General features: G+C 32.0%; 4 protein-coding genes across 5 annotated transcripts; 3 read left to right on the top strand and 1 right to left on the bottom strand.

The window, feature by feature from the left end:
• Positions 1-433: 433 nt before the first annotated feature.
• LOC149896832 (proton-coupled amino acid transporter-like protein acs) lies at positions 434-17,249 on the bottom strand. Its single transcript, XM_090117070.1, has 16 exons — positions 17,202-17,249; positions 17,027-17,119; positions 16,553-16,684; positions 16,396-16,449; positions 16,083-16,133; positions 15,909-16,010; positions 15,312-15,386; positions 6,831-6,946; positions 6,464-6,608; positions 6,038-6,168; positions 4,737-4,867; positions 4,327-4,443; positions 3,874-4,071; positions 1,616-1,721; positions 1,007-1,223; positions 434-731 (listed from the first exon to the last, which is right to left on the bottom strand). The coding sequence occupies exons 1-16, from the start codon at positions 17,247-17,249 to the stop codon at positions 534-536; spliced, it is 1,914 nt and encodes a 637-aa protein (XP_089973196.1). The 3' UTR covers positions 434-533.
• Positions 8,677-10,111, top strand: LOC149896833 (uncharacterized). The gene is made up of 2 exons (XM_090117233.1): positions 8,677-9,490; positions 9,633-10,111. The coding sequence occupies exons 1-2, from the start codon at positions 8,677-8,679 to the stop codon at positions 10,109-10,111; spliced, it is 1,293 nt and encodes a 430-aa protein (XP_089973359.1).
• LOC149896834 (zinc finger matrin-type protein 5) lies at positions 10,906-14,417 on the top strand. Of its 2 annotated transcripts, XM_090117274.1 has the most exons (4): positions 10,906-11,196; positions 11,530-11,664; positions 12,273-12,526; positions 14,284-14,417. In XM_090117274.1, the coding sequence occupies exons 1-3, from the start codon at positions 11,070-11,072 to the stop codon at positions 12,524-12,526; spliced, it is 516 nt and encodes a 171-aa protein (XP_089973400.1). In that variant the 5' UTR covers positions 10,906-11,069; the 3' UTR covers positions 14,284-14,417. The 2 variants fall into 2 exon arrangements, with proteins under 2 accessions (XP_089973400.1, XP_089973401.1); XM_090117275.1 differs by lacking the exon at positions 14,284-14,417 and having other exon boundaries at positions 12,273-12,529.
• LOC149896835 (uncharacterized) lies at positions 13,850-14,829 on the top strand. Its single transcript, XM_090117048.1, has 2 exons — positions 13,850-13,885; positions 14,284-14,829. The coding sequence occupies exons 1-2, from the start codon at positions 13,850-13,852 to the stop codon at positions 14,770-14,772; spliced, it is 525 nt and encodes a 174-aa protein (XP_089973174.1). The 3' UTR covers positions 14,773-14,829.
• Positions 17,250-17,567: the final 318 nt, after the last annotated feature.

Raw genomic sequence — 17,567 nt, forward strand, 5'->3', positions numbered from 1 at the left:
TTACTTCTTTTTATTATTGAGAATAGGGAAGCGCTTGACCACAATCTCGCATGATGTTAAGCTGAGATGTGGTCTAAGATGGAACGCGCTTCCCTAGAAGGTACCTGTTCACTCTACGCTTTTATGGTCGCTATTAAGGCTGTTATAAATAAAACAGTAAAAACAATTTACTATTTTATTAAATTTTACAAGCAACAACATTAAAATAACAATATAAAAATAAATAGCCAAAGCATGCCCAGCTAATAACAGCAATATTAAATTTTAATAAGCCTATCAGTCTCACACGTTGTCAAACAAACATTTGAGGATAACAATAAAACAAATCTCTATCTAAACAAACACAATAACAATCACGCAAACAGCTAAAAACTTGTGTGAATTCTGGAATTTGTTCACTAATAACATTATTAGTAGATAGCGATGCATTGTTTAATAAAAACAAATTTGCCAACGTTTCTTATCAGCTCGAATGAGTTACCAAGTTACTAAGTAAGGCCACTATCGAAATTTTTCGATAAATAGTTATGCACTTATCTAAACACAGACATCAGCTCGTTAATATTGACCACGGAACCGCAGAGAAGCAAGAAGCATCCAATTAATATTAAAAAGAGCGACTTCCACAAACGCCAGTAGTATTTCCCGAGGCCTGGTCGTTCCCAATTAGTCAGAAGGTAGATAATATTGGGCCAAATGAACGCCATGTTGGACAGGCAAAATGTTCCGAGCTGTGGACAAAACACAAATCATTGAAAATCAACATTAAATTTCCGTAGACGATATTGTAAGACAATGTGAACAAGCTTTGCTTGTGGACAACAAATAATTGATGCCTCACAAGACGTATTAACAATTAGTAATATAACAATCATGTCACCTATAATAACTTAGTAGTTAATTATCAAATTGTTTAATAATGTCATAATAGTATTTAGCATCGACAACACCACTAACAATAACAAGTTTTAGTTATATTAAAGTTACAAGTTAAGTAAAAACTTACGAATCCCATCAAAGCGTTGATATTCGGGAACACGATAGCGATACATCCAATCATAGCAACAAAAATGGCTCTATATATGAGTTCCCACATGAGGTGCTTTTGTTCTGGATGCAAAAACTTCAGGTAATAGAAACAGAGGTTAAACGGCACCCAAAAGTTTAACGCGTGGGTAATGTAAATCATTACAACGATCAGCACTTTCAGAATCTTGGGTCCGCTGTAAAGAAAAATTATTTGCTTCGTAGATCATTTCATAAATTGAAATAAAATTAGATAGAGACACTATCGTTTTCATACTGTGCATTTGCATTAAACGAATGCTCATTTTAACCTATGTCAAATTCTTTTAGTGTAAACAGGCGTAGAGCATTCTTTCGTTGTACTTAGTGCGTTCGAAAAGGTTCTATGCAAAGTTCTAATACTGAACAACACTGAATACGAGTTTTCGTTTACACTAAAGGATCAGGAAAGAATGCTCTTGCTGAAAATGTTAAACGTGACATAACACATTGTGGCCCATTACAATCAGAATTAATAATTATGAAAAATAGAACAACTACTTATAATAAGTTCGAGATCCTGGAGAAGCTAATAGCAAAAATAGCTTACGTTGTCATTGGAAAATTCACGGTGATAGGCGACTCGCAATTTTCAAGGAAAGCCGAATATCCGAAGAATGACACCAAAAATGTGCAGCAGATGATTAGGGACATGCCTAAACAAAAAATTTTATACAAATACATATCTACACAGCACTAAACAACGATGATGATAAAGATAAATAAATTTCTAGATTTGACTCCATAACATATTATTTAAATAGAAAATAAAATTTCTTAACATGTGAATTCAGGGCGTAGCAAAATATTTTTTAAAGTGAAACTTTTATTACATCGTCTCAAACTTTTTGCTCTGTGTAGCGCATGTTGCGTGTATCGCGGCTGCCGAGTAGGTATACCTACTCGGCAGCCGACCGTCACTCGACATGCGCTACACAAAGCAGTGTTCGGAACCGTTCAAACAGTTTCACTTTTACCGTGGTTTCATAAAACCACACAACATTTTTATTTTTGACTATTTACAGGTAAATTAGCTTGGAGAAATTTTTGCGTTTGTAGTAGTGTATGGTCAGCAAATAAAATAAAACAACATTTTATTTTTAGTTTTTATTTTATACAGGGTTACTTGTAAAACACCAGCAACCTCGCAGGACAAGATAGCTAACATCATAAGTAACAACATTTGTTCTACGACTTTTGGCATAACGCAATAAATTATTTTTAAATGATTTTTTAAACTTTTATTGTACTCTCCTTACATTTGTAAGTCTATGTTCTATTAATTATCGGATGGACGACGCGACGCCCCCTTCCCCCTCTCGTTCGCTTTTTGTTTACGTAATTTTTGGGAGGCGTAGAGTTTATAATACCTATTCAGACGGAAAATTAAATGAATATTTATTTTTGTATGAAAATAAAATCTAACAAATTATCAAAAGTCGAAATGTTGTTACTTATGATGTTAGCTATCTTGTCCTGCGAGGTTGCCGGTGTTTTACAAGTAACCCTGTATATATAAGGGATTTTAAATTAAACTATATGTGTTTCTCCTCTGAAAAAGATGAGACTTTATTTGAATATTTGCTCATTTAACATACATATAACTTTTACATTAACAATGTTACTAAAATGAAAAATTTACTAACCTGAAAAAGAAACGACATTTAAAGTTTAATTCTTTAGTTTGAGAAGTCAAAGGCTTGCCTCGACCATGTTTTAACACTGGAGCCATATTGAATTAACAATATAAAGTTACAACACTTACACACAAATTAAACACTAGTTATGGCCCTGCCTTCATACAAAACTGCTGAATACGCCGTTCGCACGGGAATAGAATGTGGATGCGATTTCCCTTAGTTAGCATCCAAGCTTACGTCTTTATAATTATTAAACTGTATAAATTCATTCTTTAACTCCGGTCTGCATCGTGCAGACATGGGTGTAAAAGTCTCATTTTAGCTATTAAATGTAGTTTTTAAGTACATCTGAGTTTTCATTTGGGGCCTCCGGCTGCGGGACATGTAATTCACTTCAACAAATATTATAACAATAATAACAAATAATAACAACAATCAACAAATACAAAATTTATCAATTAAACTACGTACATAATAATTATAATTTTTGAATGAAATGTGCTTTATGTTCTAACGCTACCAAACGACTGCACGTGGCACCTGCGGACAGCGTAAACTGGTTTATTCTGGTTTTGTGCGTGTTTCCACTTTCCACTATCAAGTGACGATTTATTTATTTGTTTTGTTTCGTAATTATTATGGTCAAATATTAATTATGAAACAAATTATTATGGACACGATATTTTATTGTTTCACGGTAGTCGCCTTGTCGTTTGCTCAAGGACGTAAAATTGAATGATATATTTTTTTTTATAAAGTCAAAACCATTTTCTTTCAAATAAAAACTTGTTTTTATTGAAAACAAAAGTGTTGCTAGGAATAAGTATAAAATTAAATAGTAATGTTAGGATATCGAAACATTTTTGTATGGGCCAGAACGATATAGTGGAAACGCGCTCTAAGATCTGAGTAATATACACACCACTACATATGCAAAAATTTCTCCAAGCTAATTTACCTGTAAGTCTTGCAAACAGTATCGACTTTTGGTTACATTTTGAATAATGAATTCAATAATGAGCCTTATGCGGTTTTAAATAATCAATTTCTATGCTATGCTGTCGGTTTATAAAATTAAACTTTAAAAAATGTATGAAGTAAGTAAATTCTTTACCGTATATTGAGAGACTAATTATTATAAACATTGTTAGATTAAACGTAAGCTCACCAGTACACAAAACAATAGGATACTTCTTCGGGTTGGCCATATTATTCTCTATGGGTATCACCACGCCAGAACAGGACATACTAAACACAGACATGCCGACAAACTCGAAGTAGCTATATAGTTTTGTTATAGGCACCAAACCGGTGAACGTTGGGTTGTATACAAACGCATAATACACCGCCGTGAATATAATGATCACTGAAAGCAAACAATATTTATAAACCCTAAAAAGACCGAAAATACTCATTGAAAGAAAGAGCGCGTGTGCCGAGCACACGTGTCAGAATTGAGACTTCTTTGGCAAGTTTCAAAGATACCAAAATCGGCGCCTTACTCCATTATGTGACGGTATTGCCATGACCTTCAAATTTTACTCTCAACCTAAAGAAGTTTCACTTCAAAATATTTTTTCATAAATTTGAAAGGAAATTAATAAAAATAAGAAACACTCACAAACGACTATATTTGCGCCTATAGAAAATGGTGCCAGCCATTTGAGATGTGTGATCAAACATATAAGAATTATCGGTGGAATCATACACGCCAAGTACACTCGAAGGTCAGGATATCCTGGAAAATAATAATTTTATTAAATGATACAATATAACACTACTTTGGACAAAATCAGCAAAAATTCGGTACGGAATAACTGCTGCACTCATACATAAACATCATCTGTGTGGTTCAATATTTTCAGTCTAGATAGCAAGATTTTAATTCAATCTATTTTTTATAACCCTTCTAGTTTCTACAACGAGCTAAGTCATTCCCATTTTACGCATCTACGTAATAGACTTTTCCCCATTATTAATAATATAAATTAATTACTTTTCAGTACATAAATTTCCAAAATATTTAGATACCTGGACCGATACTGTCCAGTGACGTTTTCTGCGTGTTTTCCACAAGCTGTTTCAAGGACTTCGCTATAATAATTTGGTAACAGGCACACGCACCAAACAGATCCAGACATATTATACCGTCAATTGAATACCTGACAAATAATCATCAGAAGTTAAAACTATTTCAGTTGTCAAATTATTCGAACTATCAAATTTTATAGGATCTCCCATTTGAGACAAAATTTTAACAGTCCTTAATAGACCGGGAGATACTGACACAAAATTTCGAGTCATTTGTAACAGGATGGCGGTTCTACAGGGGTTTTAGTACGCAATGACAAAAAGAAAAACGATGGCGTGAACGCTGGTACCAGCGGCTTAGTCGCGTGGGCGTTAGTCGAACTCGTCGGAAAATAGCGAAAGTCAAACGATTTGTAACAGTATGGCACTTATTTTTCCTGTAAGTTTGAGGATCAACAAATATAAATACAAAATTTCATAGATCTATGTGTTGGAAATCTTCACTTATATAAATTAATAATAAATTAAGTTTTCAAGTATGACAGCACTTTTTCCCCCTACTAGAAGTATGGCAAATATAATAATGGTCACATTTTATCAAATACTCTCCAAAAATCCAAATGCAATACTGGTACAAAAAGTTTGGCTAAATAAAATTTTTTTGCAGATTTTCGGCGGTATGGCGACCATTTGGAATCGTCCGAAAAGTATGGCATGGCGATTTTCGTAAATGGCTGCACGACGATAGTTACCTGTGCAAAAGTTAGCCTGGTACAAATGGTTGAATGATTGTTTTATTTAAATCAACACATTCGCGTCGGTATGGTGGGCTGTAGGTCACATCGGAAAAGTATGGCATGACACTACCGCCTACTACTTTTTTATGGGCTATCGGTAAATTCTAAAATTTTTGTGTTACAAATCGTTTGACTTTCGCTATTTTTCCGACGAGTTCAACAAACGCCCACGCGACTAAGCCACCGGTACCAGCGTTCACACCATCATTTTTCTTTTTGTCATTGCGTACTAAGACCCCTGTAGAACCGCCATCCTTGTTACAAATGACTCGAAATTTTGTGTCAGTATCTCCCGGTCTATAAGTTTTCAACATGTAAACTAAATTAATTTCAGAAGATTGCTTCGAACTAATAACAAGCTCCTTCAAGCGTATTTACACAATTTTTAAGGTGCGAAGATGACCTAAATCTACTCCATATTGTTTTAATTGTCCACTTCAGGACGTATGAAAAACACACAGCTCATTCCTTGGGTCTATTATCTGCAAAAAAACTGTTATCTACCTAAAGAATCTCGAAAACCGTGCCACTTTCGGATTGGGACAACACGCCATTGCAGCTTCACCCACATCTGGATAGGACATGCTGGGGATACGAGTTCTTCTATATAGCTTCTGTGCGGACATGACGAGAATCTGAAAATTGTATAAAATTAAATACTTTAGCATATAAATTGGTTAAAAAGAAGATATTGATAGAAGTAAAAACATCAACTAAAAGAAAGAGAGAAACTATATCCTTAATATTTTCTAGCCCCCATAATTAATTGAAATTAATACACTTTAAAAATATCATAAATACATTTTATCAGGAGATATTTTCTCTTTTTATTTCTTATTATAATTTAGCAATAAGTTACCATATTATTAGCTTAACATCAGACAAGATTGTGGTAGAGAGCTGGTCAATAACGACAAAAAATAAACTCACATATAAACAATATCCCATATAGATACCGAACAAGAAATTGAACGGTACAGCAATCCAGACACCTGCTTTCATGTAAGCGACATGGCCACCCAAAATTCCGCCACCCAACGCACCTTTTACCATATGAGCTATGGATCCAATTACACTAAAAGAAACATGAAATCAGACAGTATTTATATAGAAAATAATTAGTATAGTTTAAAAAAATCACCCTAAAACTCAGGAAATTATGGTATTGTCACCGATCCTTGATAAGCGTCAAAAAAATCAAAATCGAGCCTCAAGGAGTCTGTTACAAACATACAGGTGAAGCTAATATAAGCGTGTTATAAAAACAGAATAAGAACTATAATTTCGAAACATTTACCCAGTTGGTTTTGGCACATTTCTGTATTTGACGTAATCAAATGCATCCTCCTCCTCCTGGGTGCTTGCTAAGTTACGGAAGTTTCCTCGCCCTCCTTGCACAGGTTTTGGACCAGCCTGACGAATTTTTAAATAGACTTAGGTAATATAAACTATAATAAACATCTCTTCATGACAGTATGTCCCTCATCACAGAGGCTAGCAAATATGACGAGACAACAGCTATTTTAACTTCTATTTCTTCCCTGTTTCTCTCATTCCATTCCTAAACTACTCCATAGAGCTTTTAAATATATGGAGTACCTAGTTTATGAACTCTCCAAGTGACGGAAGGTACAATAGTATACCATATCTTAATACTATCTTCGTGTCTCAAATTCATTCACTATCTATATAAAACTTTACAAGTTGGAATAATGAAATAATACCTACCGATGTAAACTTGAAGTTACGCAAATACATAATATTATAAAAAAGCATACCTACTTATATACCAATGAACGTTATTTTTAACAACAAATAAAGCTTGAGATAATGCTCACCATTTTTTCTATTTATAGTGTGGTCTAAAGCAAAAACATTTCAAAAAATCAAACTGAAAACTTTGTCTCAAAATTCGTAATGATTTGAATGAGAATTCCACAAACGTCTGGATTATTCTTCTTTCAGAAAATTGTATCTGACTGCCAGAATCTTTATGTACACGAAAGAGTATTTCATGGAATTTGTTTTTCAAGAAGATTTATATCAAAGAATTATGTATTAAATACACATACATACTTTATAGTAATTTACTCCATATTGTATTTTTACCTAAGTACCTATTTCTCCATAGTATTTTAGGATAATAATTATTGACCTCATACTTTCATAATACCTATTTAAATTAGAAATTAGTATCATTCGATAATATATGCAATAATTACTCATTGAATAAAAAACCTACTGGAACTTTAGTTTATACAAAAAAAAACTGATATAGCATATCGAACTATTTGAATAAAACAACCTCTACTAATTATATATTCATTAAGTTATCTACTACACTAAGTACAATTAATATACCTTAAAACCATTCCAACCCTACTAGTGGTTAAAAATTTGCGTCAATGGAATATGCTATGATGAATTTCTAAAGAACTTTTTATCTATTTATGACTAAAGAGTGTCATGGTGTATAAAATGATTTAGCATGGCTGCTTTTCAGATTGCATTTTCTAAAATTGATTTTACGGTAGAACGGTAATGAATAACTTTGCTACGTAAAAACTTAGTCATAAAAACTATGTCACTCTGTGAATATCGCATTATTATTTTCTAAAATGAATATATCAATAGTTGTAATAATACTTATTAGTTTAAGTTCATTAGCAAATGCAGAAGAGGTAAGTAACAAAATGAATTGCAATGGTGAAATGTAAATAGTAATGTGTGATTAGACTTGCATCGTTTCACAGGAAGAAAAGGAAGAAAATAGAGACGCTCAAGATGAATATTCGTCCATAGAACTTGGTTCACCGAGAAGTAGTGATGCCTCAGAAGAGGATATATCATCCGAAAGATATGACGGTATTGTGGATATAGATGATATTATAAAAAGTAGCGAATTCAATAAAATGTTTTATCCTGGTACAATCCAAGTCCGTCGTTTTGCAGCTCCCTTGAAAGATCACTCTATTGACGATATTTTTAAAGATGCAAAAGTATCAAAGCACGCTTCTGGAGAAAAAAATAAGAGAGGAAAAGAAGACAAGAAAATTGCAAAAGAAATGTATAAAAGTGCAAAGAAGGAGGAAAAAAGCGGACAGAAAGAAGAAAAAAGTGCAGTGAATGAAGAAAATAGTGGAATGAATGATGAGAAAAGTGCAACGAATGAAGGTAAAAGTGCAATGACTGGAGAAAAAAGTGCAATAAATGAAGAGAAAAGTGCAACGAATGAAGATAAAAGTGCAATGAATGGAGAAAAAAGTGCAATAAATGAAGAGAAAAGTGCAATGAATGAAGAGAAAAGTGCAATGAATGAAGCGAAAAGTGCAACGATTGAAGATAAAAGTGCAATTAATCCAGAGAAAAATGTAATGAATGAAGACATTAGTGGAAATCAAAGTGGAGTGGGAGAAGAAAAAAGTGGAACTGAAAAGGATAAAAGCGCAAAACCACAAGAAGACAATAAGAGCGAAGATGATATGAGCAAAACTGCCGAAGAAAATATCAAAACTGGACAAGAAAAGGAAAGGCGTGCATTAAAACTAGATAAAGACAGAAGTGCGTTACCAGTAGAGGAAGCAAAACGTGGGGGAATAATTGATATAAAAGCATCTAGAAGAGATAATGATGAATCTGAAGCTAAGGCAGACGATAGTCCAAAAAGGTCTTTAAATACAGCAGATGTGTTCGATGATATGGATGATCTTATTTCTCCGTATTTTCTTGAAAAATTTAGAAACACTTATGAAGACGATAATTACGATAGATCTCAATATGCTGAGAATCAAGAAGAACGGTATGATGATGATTTAGCTGATGATGACCTTAGCGATATCAGTGAACGCCCGAATAGAAGAATGTTCGGCTCTGCACCTATTCCAGATCTGAATATAGAGAAACCTCAAATAATTAAACCAAGCTTCGACACATTTAGTACACCTAAACCATTTATTGGTAATGTATTCAATTATTTTATTTATCAATTCATAATAATTTTACGTCTAACAGACCTTCGATTAGATTTTTTTTATTTGCTCATAATTATTGATAGTTAAAGATACCATTAGTTATAGAAATAATTTAAATTTATTTTCAGGTAATATAATGCCCTCGCCACCATTTTTGCAACCAATGATGAGACCGCCGCTTCCGTACATCAACAAAATTAATCAATTACCCAATTCAAATATTCGTTTACCGCCCCAGCACCCATTATTTAACAAATTTCAACAGCCATTACCAAAACAAAACTTTAACATATTAGGTAATCGAGATTCAGGATATGGGGCTCCAAATTTCAACGCTTATGACCACAATTACAATGACATTAACGAATATCCATACACTCCTGTATCAGAAATGTCTAGAAGTGGACGACCACCAGTCAATCCAATATTCAAGAAATTAGCCCAAGCGTCAAATAATCCACGGCCAATGCCGGTCCTTTTCAATTTAAAATTGCCAATACGACCAGTAACTTTTCCGCCCCACATACCCCCTAGGATTAATATTCCCCCTAATAATTATAATCCATATTTATTTAGGTATAAAAGATCTCTACATCAAACGACATAAAATGAATTCTTGTATAAGCTAATTAATTTCACAATAATCTATTTTAAATAGACAATAATTTATAGTTATAGCTGTAATTAATAATGATAAAAGCCGTGGCAATAATCGACCAATGAATTTAATTTTAAACAAAAAAAACTCTTGTTCTGGAAAAATAAACAAATCATTCATTAAGAACCATAATAACACGTAACAAATCGATTTTGATATTTTTATTTTATTGTACTTTATGTGTATCTTAACAGCTGAAGTAATATTAAGTAATTGAAAATCAATATAGGCAATGGAAAATCAATGTAGGTAGGTATTAATAAGTAGGATTTAATTATTAAATAATTATTAGTGGAAAGATAAATTAAATTTTACTTAAAAAATTAATGTTTAACGCGACGAAAATGGTTATTTATTTATTTATTTAACTCTTTAATAATTGTACAGTTAAGAAACCTTATAACTACTTACACAGAGTAGGTACAACTATTTTGGAAGCCTTATCACTTAATAGTGATCTCTTCCAGGCAACCACGGTAAAAGGTAAACAAGCAAAATGTTATTATTACACTGCCCCAATATAAGTTTTTAATTAAATATTATTAATATATAATAATATGCATCGACGATATTAAGATGATGGACGAATTAATTCCTGATTTCCAAGTCCAACAAATAGTTTTATTCGTGAACGCAGTTTTTTATTCTTTATCATTTGCAAAAATTTGCAGTTTGCACCGTGCACGTCAAGTTGACTTACTATGTCAATTGTCAATTGTCATTGTCAACTAAAATCTAATTAATTTGACATTGTAATAAATTGAATTGAAATTTTGTTTATTTATTTAAATAATTTGCGTACCCTGGTAACAGGTAAATAAATAAGATCTTAACCATTAAAGAAATAACTAAGGAAGAAATGGGATCAATATTATTTTAGTGTATTTTAGCGTTCTGTTACGTGAACATGGGTAAAAGATACCACTGTGATTATTGTGATAAAACTATAGTTGCAGCACCTTCTTCGATAAAAACTCATAACAGAGGAACTTCCCACCAGAAACTGGTCAATGAACACTACCAACGATATAAAGGTTATTATTTTTTTGTTTATTTCATGACCCTTTTGTTAAACGCTTCTATTTTTTATTTGTGTAATTTAGATCTATGAAAAAAGGTGGAAACTTGTATTAAAATGGTTTATTATAACTTAAACTAATTTAAAAAACTATACTTAGAATAAAAATGATAACTTAGCTATTTCTTTTAACCCTAAGAATTTTAAAAGAAAATAAATTATTTGTAGGTACTTAGATTGTTTACTTCAGTAAATTAACGAAATCCTATTTGTATTCATTTACTGTATAAAATCCTATCTGTTTTGTACTAAATAAAGATGTTTTGCTAACATTTCACTGATTTCACAGAACCAGAGGTAATTTTACAAGAAGAGATCACAAAAAAGCCATGTCTACGCTATGCGGCTGGTCAATGCCCTTTTGGGAGTATTTGTAGATTTTCACATTACTCAAATGAAGACATAAGGGCTTTACAACAATATGGTAATCATTTTTACTTATCATTTTCTGAGTATAATAAAAAAAAAATCTTAATACAATTTTCTTTACATGCAAGTGCTATGTTATTAGTGCTACACCATTTAACTGTCTTGTTCTAAGAAACAATATATCCCATCGTCATCACAGACTTAAAAAACTAGATATGATCCTGTCGCTTCACAAGAGATCAAGAGAAATTGCCTTGGGAATGGGGTGTTTCACTGTGTGTTAAAGTAGCTTATATATCTAGTTCTAGCCTCCTAGCAAGCAACATTAATTCTGTTACATTAATAATACTAGCGGTCCGCCCCGGCTTCGCCCGTGGCACATATTTACGTTTTCTCTCCGTAAGAACCATCCTCGTACTTCAAGGAATATAATAAAAAAATAATTATCGAAATCAGTTCAGTCGTTCACACGTGATGCCGTGACAACGCGAAACGGGTTTCATTTATATATATATAGATTAGCCAGGGATAGCAAGTGAAATAATATTATCTTTATGATTATGCTTTGCTAGCAAATGCTCCACAAACACAGTCTAAAAAATATTGTTATACCATTAATAACTTAATAACTAATATGAATATAATTACTTAATTTTTTTGCAGTTTCTCAAAAGAAATGTGATCAATTGGATACACAATCATTTGGGGACGTCTACAAGAAAATATCTACGAGACCAGCACAAAATGAATCATCAAATGCAAAAGAAACTATTATATATGATTCCAATGGAGTTACCCATGTTCTACCATGGTCTTATAACCCGTTATATGATAAATATGGTAAAGACCTTCCTCCGAGCTTGAAGAGATTGAAAATTGAAGATTTTAATGGCATAAATATAAGTAGTTGGGGATAGGTATGACTTTTGTTTTATTTTATTTGAAAAATCCCTATTTCCTTGTAATTGTAATTCAAATATTAAAGACTTGACATTAAGTGCTGCAGTCTATAGCTTTAATTTTATAATTTACATAGTAATAACTGGTTTATTTTCTTATTTTGAATAATTACTTAATTAAATACTCAAAAACTCATCATAAATTTTAGCGAACAGTTTTTAGCGCTAACATGAATTTGTAAGCTCGCCACTCGTGACTAGTTGGTCGGGCATCCGCCCCGGAATGGCGCGAAAGGATGTGGGTTCGAGTCCCGCCTATAAATTTATATTTATAAAGCCTTTAAATGCCATAAAACCAAAAATATCAATTTCAACATGAATTTGCTTCCTTTAAATTTTCTTTTACAGAATAATTTTCAAAAAATTTGAGGTTCGGTAAAACGCACATTTTTATTTATTTAAACTGTATTACAACTTCAAAAAATATCTTTGAGTAGTCCGTCTGTTTATTCTCAGTGGATTTCTTGCAGATAAGAATCTAAATGATGGGTAATGTAGAAATCTGAATTGTGGTAACACAGAATGGCGCATTGTTTGAATCTAAAAATAGATTTATATGTAATTAAAGGTGAATTTTATTAATAAATAATATTTCTTGCAATACTTACTTCGATTGGAAAAATAACAACAAGTAATAAAAGCAAAAATGCATAACGAAACATTTTATGATGGTGATAATAAAATATAGGAATGTTATATTTTATACCATGTTAGATATAAATTTTACAAGATTGTACATTATATTTTTTTTATTGTATACAATATATAGCAGCAGTATTCATACCACACATATTATAAAACAAAGTCTCTGTGTCTGTCTGTAAAATGCTGTAACTTTACAACTGTCTAAGTGTTGTAGTCTTGACTATCTAACTGACTAATTTCAAGAAATTAGAAATATCCGCCAGTCTTTGGTTGGTTTACACGTATTTAGTTCATAGTAGGTAACTAAATTTTAACTTAATTTTAAGTGACTTGTATTTAAGTATTAGACTATTACCAAAACTATCTTTTATCACCAGATACAAAGAGTATAGGTATATTATCATCAAATCGTTTCGTTGCGACGTGATAGACAAACAGACGAACACATATTTGCATTCGTAATACATATTATATAAGGATTGATTTCGTCTTAAAAACATTTCCCGTATCAAGCAAAATATTGATTCAGAGAAAAAATAATAATTAAAGCACTGGTTAATAGAAACGCTTAATTAAGATTTTTATGATGCGTAACTTGATTTAAATGAATCGTATCACATACCTAACGTTATTACAATGGATATCCACGTTTATTTAGCTGCATTATGTCTTGTAAGTTTTACGTCATAGCACAGAAATAATAAATAGGAAATAGTCACTACGTAATAGGAGTTTCATACAAACTACCCCCTTTTAAATAAAATCAATTATCTTCTCTAAACATTAGTTTATAGGGCACTATTATTGGCATCACCTGTATGTTAGTATCTAACCGACATGTTTGTATATAACCGACTTCTATAGGCTCGATTTTGACCCACTATTATTTACTAACTAGAATTTGAATTTGAATTAACTAGTTAGTTACTATTATTTAGTTTTTTTAACAACATTAATTACAACAATTCAATACCTATTCGGAATCATTTGCTATTATTCTCGTTCTATATTGTTTTATATAAGCCACAGATACATTTAAACTGCAAAAAGTGTTCTTAATTCACTTACAGATTTTTGCAGTGGCATTCGCTATACCTGAATATTTTAAGTATCCATATTTCTTCGTACTCCCTAAAAATAATGAAGGTATTTCTCTAGAAGCACCACCAAAATATCTTCAAGGTAACAAAGATGTTCCAATCCTAAGGACGTTGGACAAATCGATAAAAGCGCAAACACCCCACCCAAATCTATTGCATACAAACAGAATGATTGAAATTATGAATTTCATGAAGGACCACGTGCAATCAACGCTCTTTCTATACGAAGAGATGAAAAGGATATCAAGCACACATCTTATAAAAGACGAATTGAGAGAAATGGTTTCGTATCTCGAAAGGTCCAAAAATAGTCAGCTCAAAAAGAAAGTTCTAGACTTTTATAATAATCAAAGAATGTCGATGAAGAAAGTTAAAACTAAGGACCCTTGGAGATTCAAGAAGAATGACCTGGTTATTAATTATATGAAAGATCCGTTTAACTATGGTGTGTTAACGTAAAAACCATTTCTACCTTCGGATATCCTTAGAAGCTTAGAACGAGAGATATAAACGAAATAAACAATAATTATTATGCCTATAATTTGCCTATAATAATACTTTTTGCCTGTTTACAAAAAATTTATAAACATGAGTTAAGTTTTTAACTTTTTATCATCTTTTTACTAGCATTTTAGCCGCTATTTCTTTGACAAAAGTATAGGTATAATTAGAACAAAGCCCAAGGTTCTAAAACAATAGTCACCTACTGTTTAGACTTTAGGTAAATAAAACTGTTTGGGTCTTATTCTGAATCATCATTTATTACATACAGAAGTCTAGGTGAGATTTTCTTTAACTCTGACACCAGTTCATACAAATTAGATCCTGGCATGAATTCCAAATTTAGTGAATCCTGTAAAATAAAGGATTTTAGGAACGTGTAAGAGGGGATGTGTCACTCAATTAGCGAGTAGTAACTTAGTTAATTGAAGTACCTACTTTCAAAAAAAATATTTACGAGTGTAGGTATATATATATATTTTTAATTAACTACTTACAACTTTAGACCTTTCCTTAGTTCTCAAAATATTACTCGGATCAATCTCTTCTATGAACACGTCATTCCAATAATCCTGAAAATTGGGCCATCAATGAAATATTCACAAAAATAGAAAATTAATAACTAGTTAGGTAAAGGGTAAAAATATGAGCACAATTTCTCAAAAAAGAAAGACGTGTGGCACTCGGGAGACTGCCGCGGTAAAGCATAAAAAGTATCACCGCTGTGCCAGTCGGAGTTTTTCGTTACAGAATTTCTGGATTCGATCTCCACGCTCAAGGCTCGCGATAGAAGCTATGCAATAGCTTAAAAGGTACAAGAGGTCCTCAAAAATCAAATTTTTATACACAACTAGCGGTCCGCCCCGGCTTCGCCCGTGGTACATATGAAAAATAGATGTTGGCCGATTCTCAGACTTACCCGATATGCACAGAAAATTTCATGAGAATCGGTCCACCCGTTTCGGAGGAGTATGCAGACTAACATTGTGACACGAGAATTTTATATATAAGAAGAAGAAGAAGATATAATATGGAAACTTAGAAGGTGCGTTGAATGACCAAAACATTTTATATCAAAGAAAATTTGAACTTACCCCTGTACGAAGTATTTTCTTCTCTATTGTGTCATCGTGTTGTGTAGGTGCGTTAAATATAGCTGACTGTTTTGCTACCGCTACCACGATATCTTCGGGTGCCTATATTTTAAAATATTTTTGTTTATTATATACTTACCTACAGCTATTGATTGAAAAAAATAAAGTACGTACCTGTACTGGTATAATCGATTCATCCGAATTTCTTTTATTTGCTAAATATTGCTGAAATTTAAAATGATTTAAAATAACGTTATGTACATGAGACATACTTTTCAGGAGATGCCTCCTTGGCTGATTTAATGAATTGACGTTTACATAGGTGGGTAAGTTGGTAAGAACAGAGATTTGTTTTTTGGCCCGCGAAAAAATAAAATAAAAAGGCGAGTGGCCAAATGCAGGAAGTAAGAAGCCAGACAGACAAACTGGCAGAGTCATTTTATAATAAATTGTAAAAAGTTTAGTTTGAAAATCAAAAACAAATTACCTTTACTACTCTATCCAAACTTGATTCGTCGGTGATATTATGAGGAAGTTCTTGCTAACGATACAAACACAAAAAAATAATGAATAAACAATTTAATTTTAGAATTTGGTAAAGGTAGCGAGCGAAATAGCTTTCAATGTTAATCAATTAATCTTACCTCATAATACGGATACTGCAGTACAAACCGTCTCCCAAAGTCTTTAAAACTTGATGGGATTTTATAATGTTGGTTTGTACCCATTGATCCTATGATACCTCTTAATTTCTGCTCTGCTTCAATTTGTTTTATCTATCAACAAAAATATTTTTTAAAGAGATAGGTAGATAGAGTAGGTAGGTAACTACCTTTTTATTAAATACATGTAGGCACAATGTAGGTAAAACCTAGAAAGTTCTACATTTTAGCTGGTAGTTGAACTTGTCACATAAAAGCTACTCATAAAAAAAATCAAACAATGTTACCGAAGATGTCCTATCATATTTTACCTTCTACTAGGTAACTAGGTACTAAATTATATATTTTGCATGTCCCTAGTCCCTACTACACAAAAGTTTACTCAATTGATTTTCTAAAATGAGGGTAGATGGAAAAATAATATAATATTACACTGTATTAAAAATATGTACCTACCTCCCTCTTTTCAAGTGGTGTAAGTTCTTTTTCATCTCCTTGTGACTCATCATCTTGCCCTAGCTGAAAAAAATTATAATATTTGAATAAGTACTTAGGTAACTATAAACTACTTACTTAAGTATATTATGGGCTGTCGATGGTTTAAAATTTTTAAATTAATTTTTAGACTTACGACACCAATTAATAAGCCAGAAATTGTCAACGTTGCAAGCAATCTCATGATTTTTAATTGAAAAGAACTTGATACAAAATCATTTTCCATTTATTGCACTTTAAGAATAAAATTAAACAACGTAACTTTTATTGCCAATTATTGTTTTGTAACAAATGTCTTGGGTCCATGTAGCTATAATGCAATTTATTTTCGATTTTTCCGATTGTACAAAAAATTATTCTCTCTACTTCGCAAATAAAGAAACATTGTTTATTATCACTTGATTTTAACTAACACAGAGATAAATAATTAATAATAATTATTATAATTCATTTCTTTTTCATACCTTACCTACTATGTATTTTTTTTTCTGAAGATTGAGGT

The sequence above is a fragment of the Colias eurytheme genome, chromosome 27 (assembly GCF_061535395.1).
Source record: "Colias eurytheme isolate Ceu_HAF_F1 chromosome 27, ilColEury1 Martin Lab GWU primary, whole genome shotgun sequence".
Taxonomy (NCBI): Eukaryota; Metazoa; Arthropoda; class Insecta; order Lepidoptera; family Pieridae; genus Colias; species Colias eurytheme.

Coding starts and splice junctions, on each gene's coding strand:
- LOC149896835 (XM_090117048.1), top strand. CDS start 13,850: ATGGATATCCACGTTTATTTAGCTGCATTATGTCTT. Junction 13,886..14,283: donor ATTTAGCTGCATTATGTCTT/GTAAGTTTTACG, acceptor ATTCACTTACAG/ATTTTTGCAGTGGCATTCGC.
- LOC149896832 (XM_090117070.1), bottom strand. CDS start 17,249: ATGAGATTGCTTGCAACGTTGACAATTTCTGGCTTATTAATTGGTGTC. Junction 17,120..17,201: donor CTGGCTTATTAATTGGTGTC/GTAAGTCTAAAA, acceptor TAGTTACCTAAG/TACTTATTCAAATATTATAA. Junction 1,722..3,873: donor TCCTATTGTTTTGTGTACTG/GTGAGCTTACGT, acceptor TTTTTTGTTTAG/GCATGTCCCTAATCATCTGC.
- LOC149896833 (XM_090117233.1), top strand. CDS start 8,677: ATGAATGATGAGAAAAGTGCAACGAATGAAGGTAAAAGTGCAATGACT. Junction 9,491..9,632: donor TACACCTAAACCATTTATTG/GTAATGTATTCA, acceptor ATTTATTTTCAG/GTAATATAATGCCCTCGCCA.
- LOC149896834 (XM_090117274.1), top strand. CDS start 11,070: ATGGGTAAAAGATACCACTGTGATTATTGTGATAAAACTATAGTTGCA. Junction 11,197..11,529: donor ACACTACCAACGATATAAAG/GTTATTATTTTT, acceptor CTGATTTCACAG/AACCAGAGGTAATTTTACAA. Junction 11,665..12,272: donor AAGGGCTTTACAACAATATG/GTAATCATTTTT, acceptor ATTTTTTTGCAG/TTTCTCAAAAGAAATGTGAT.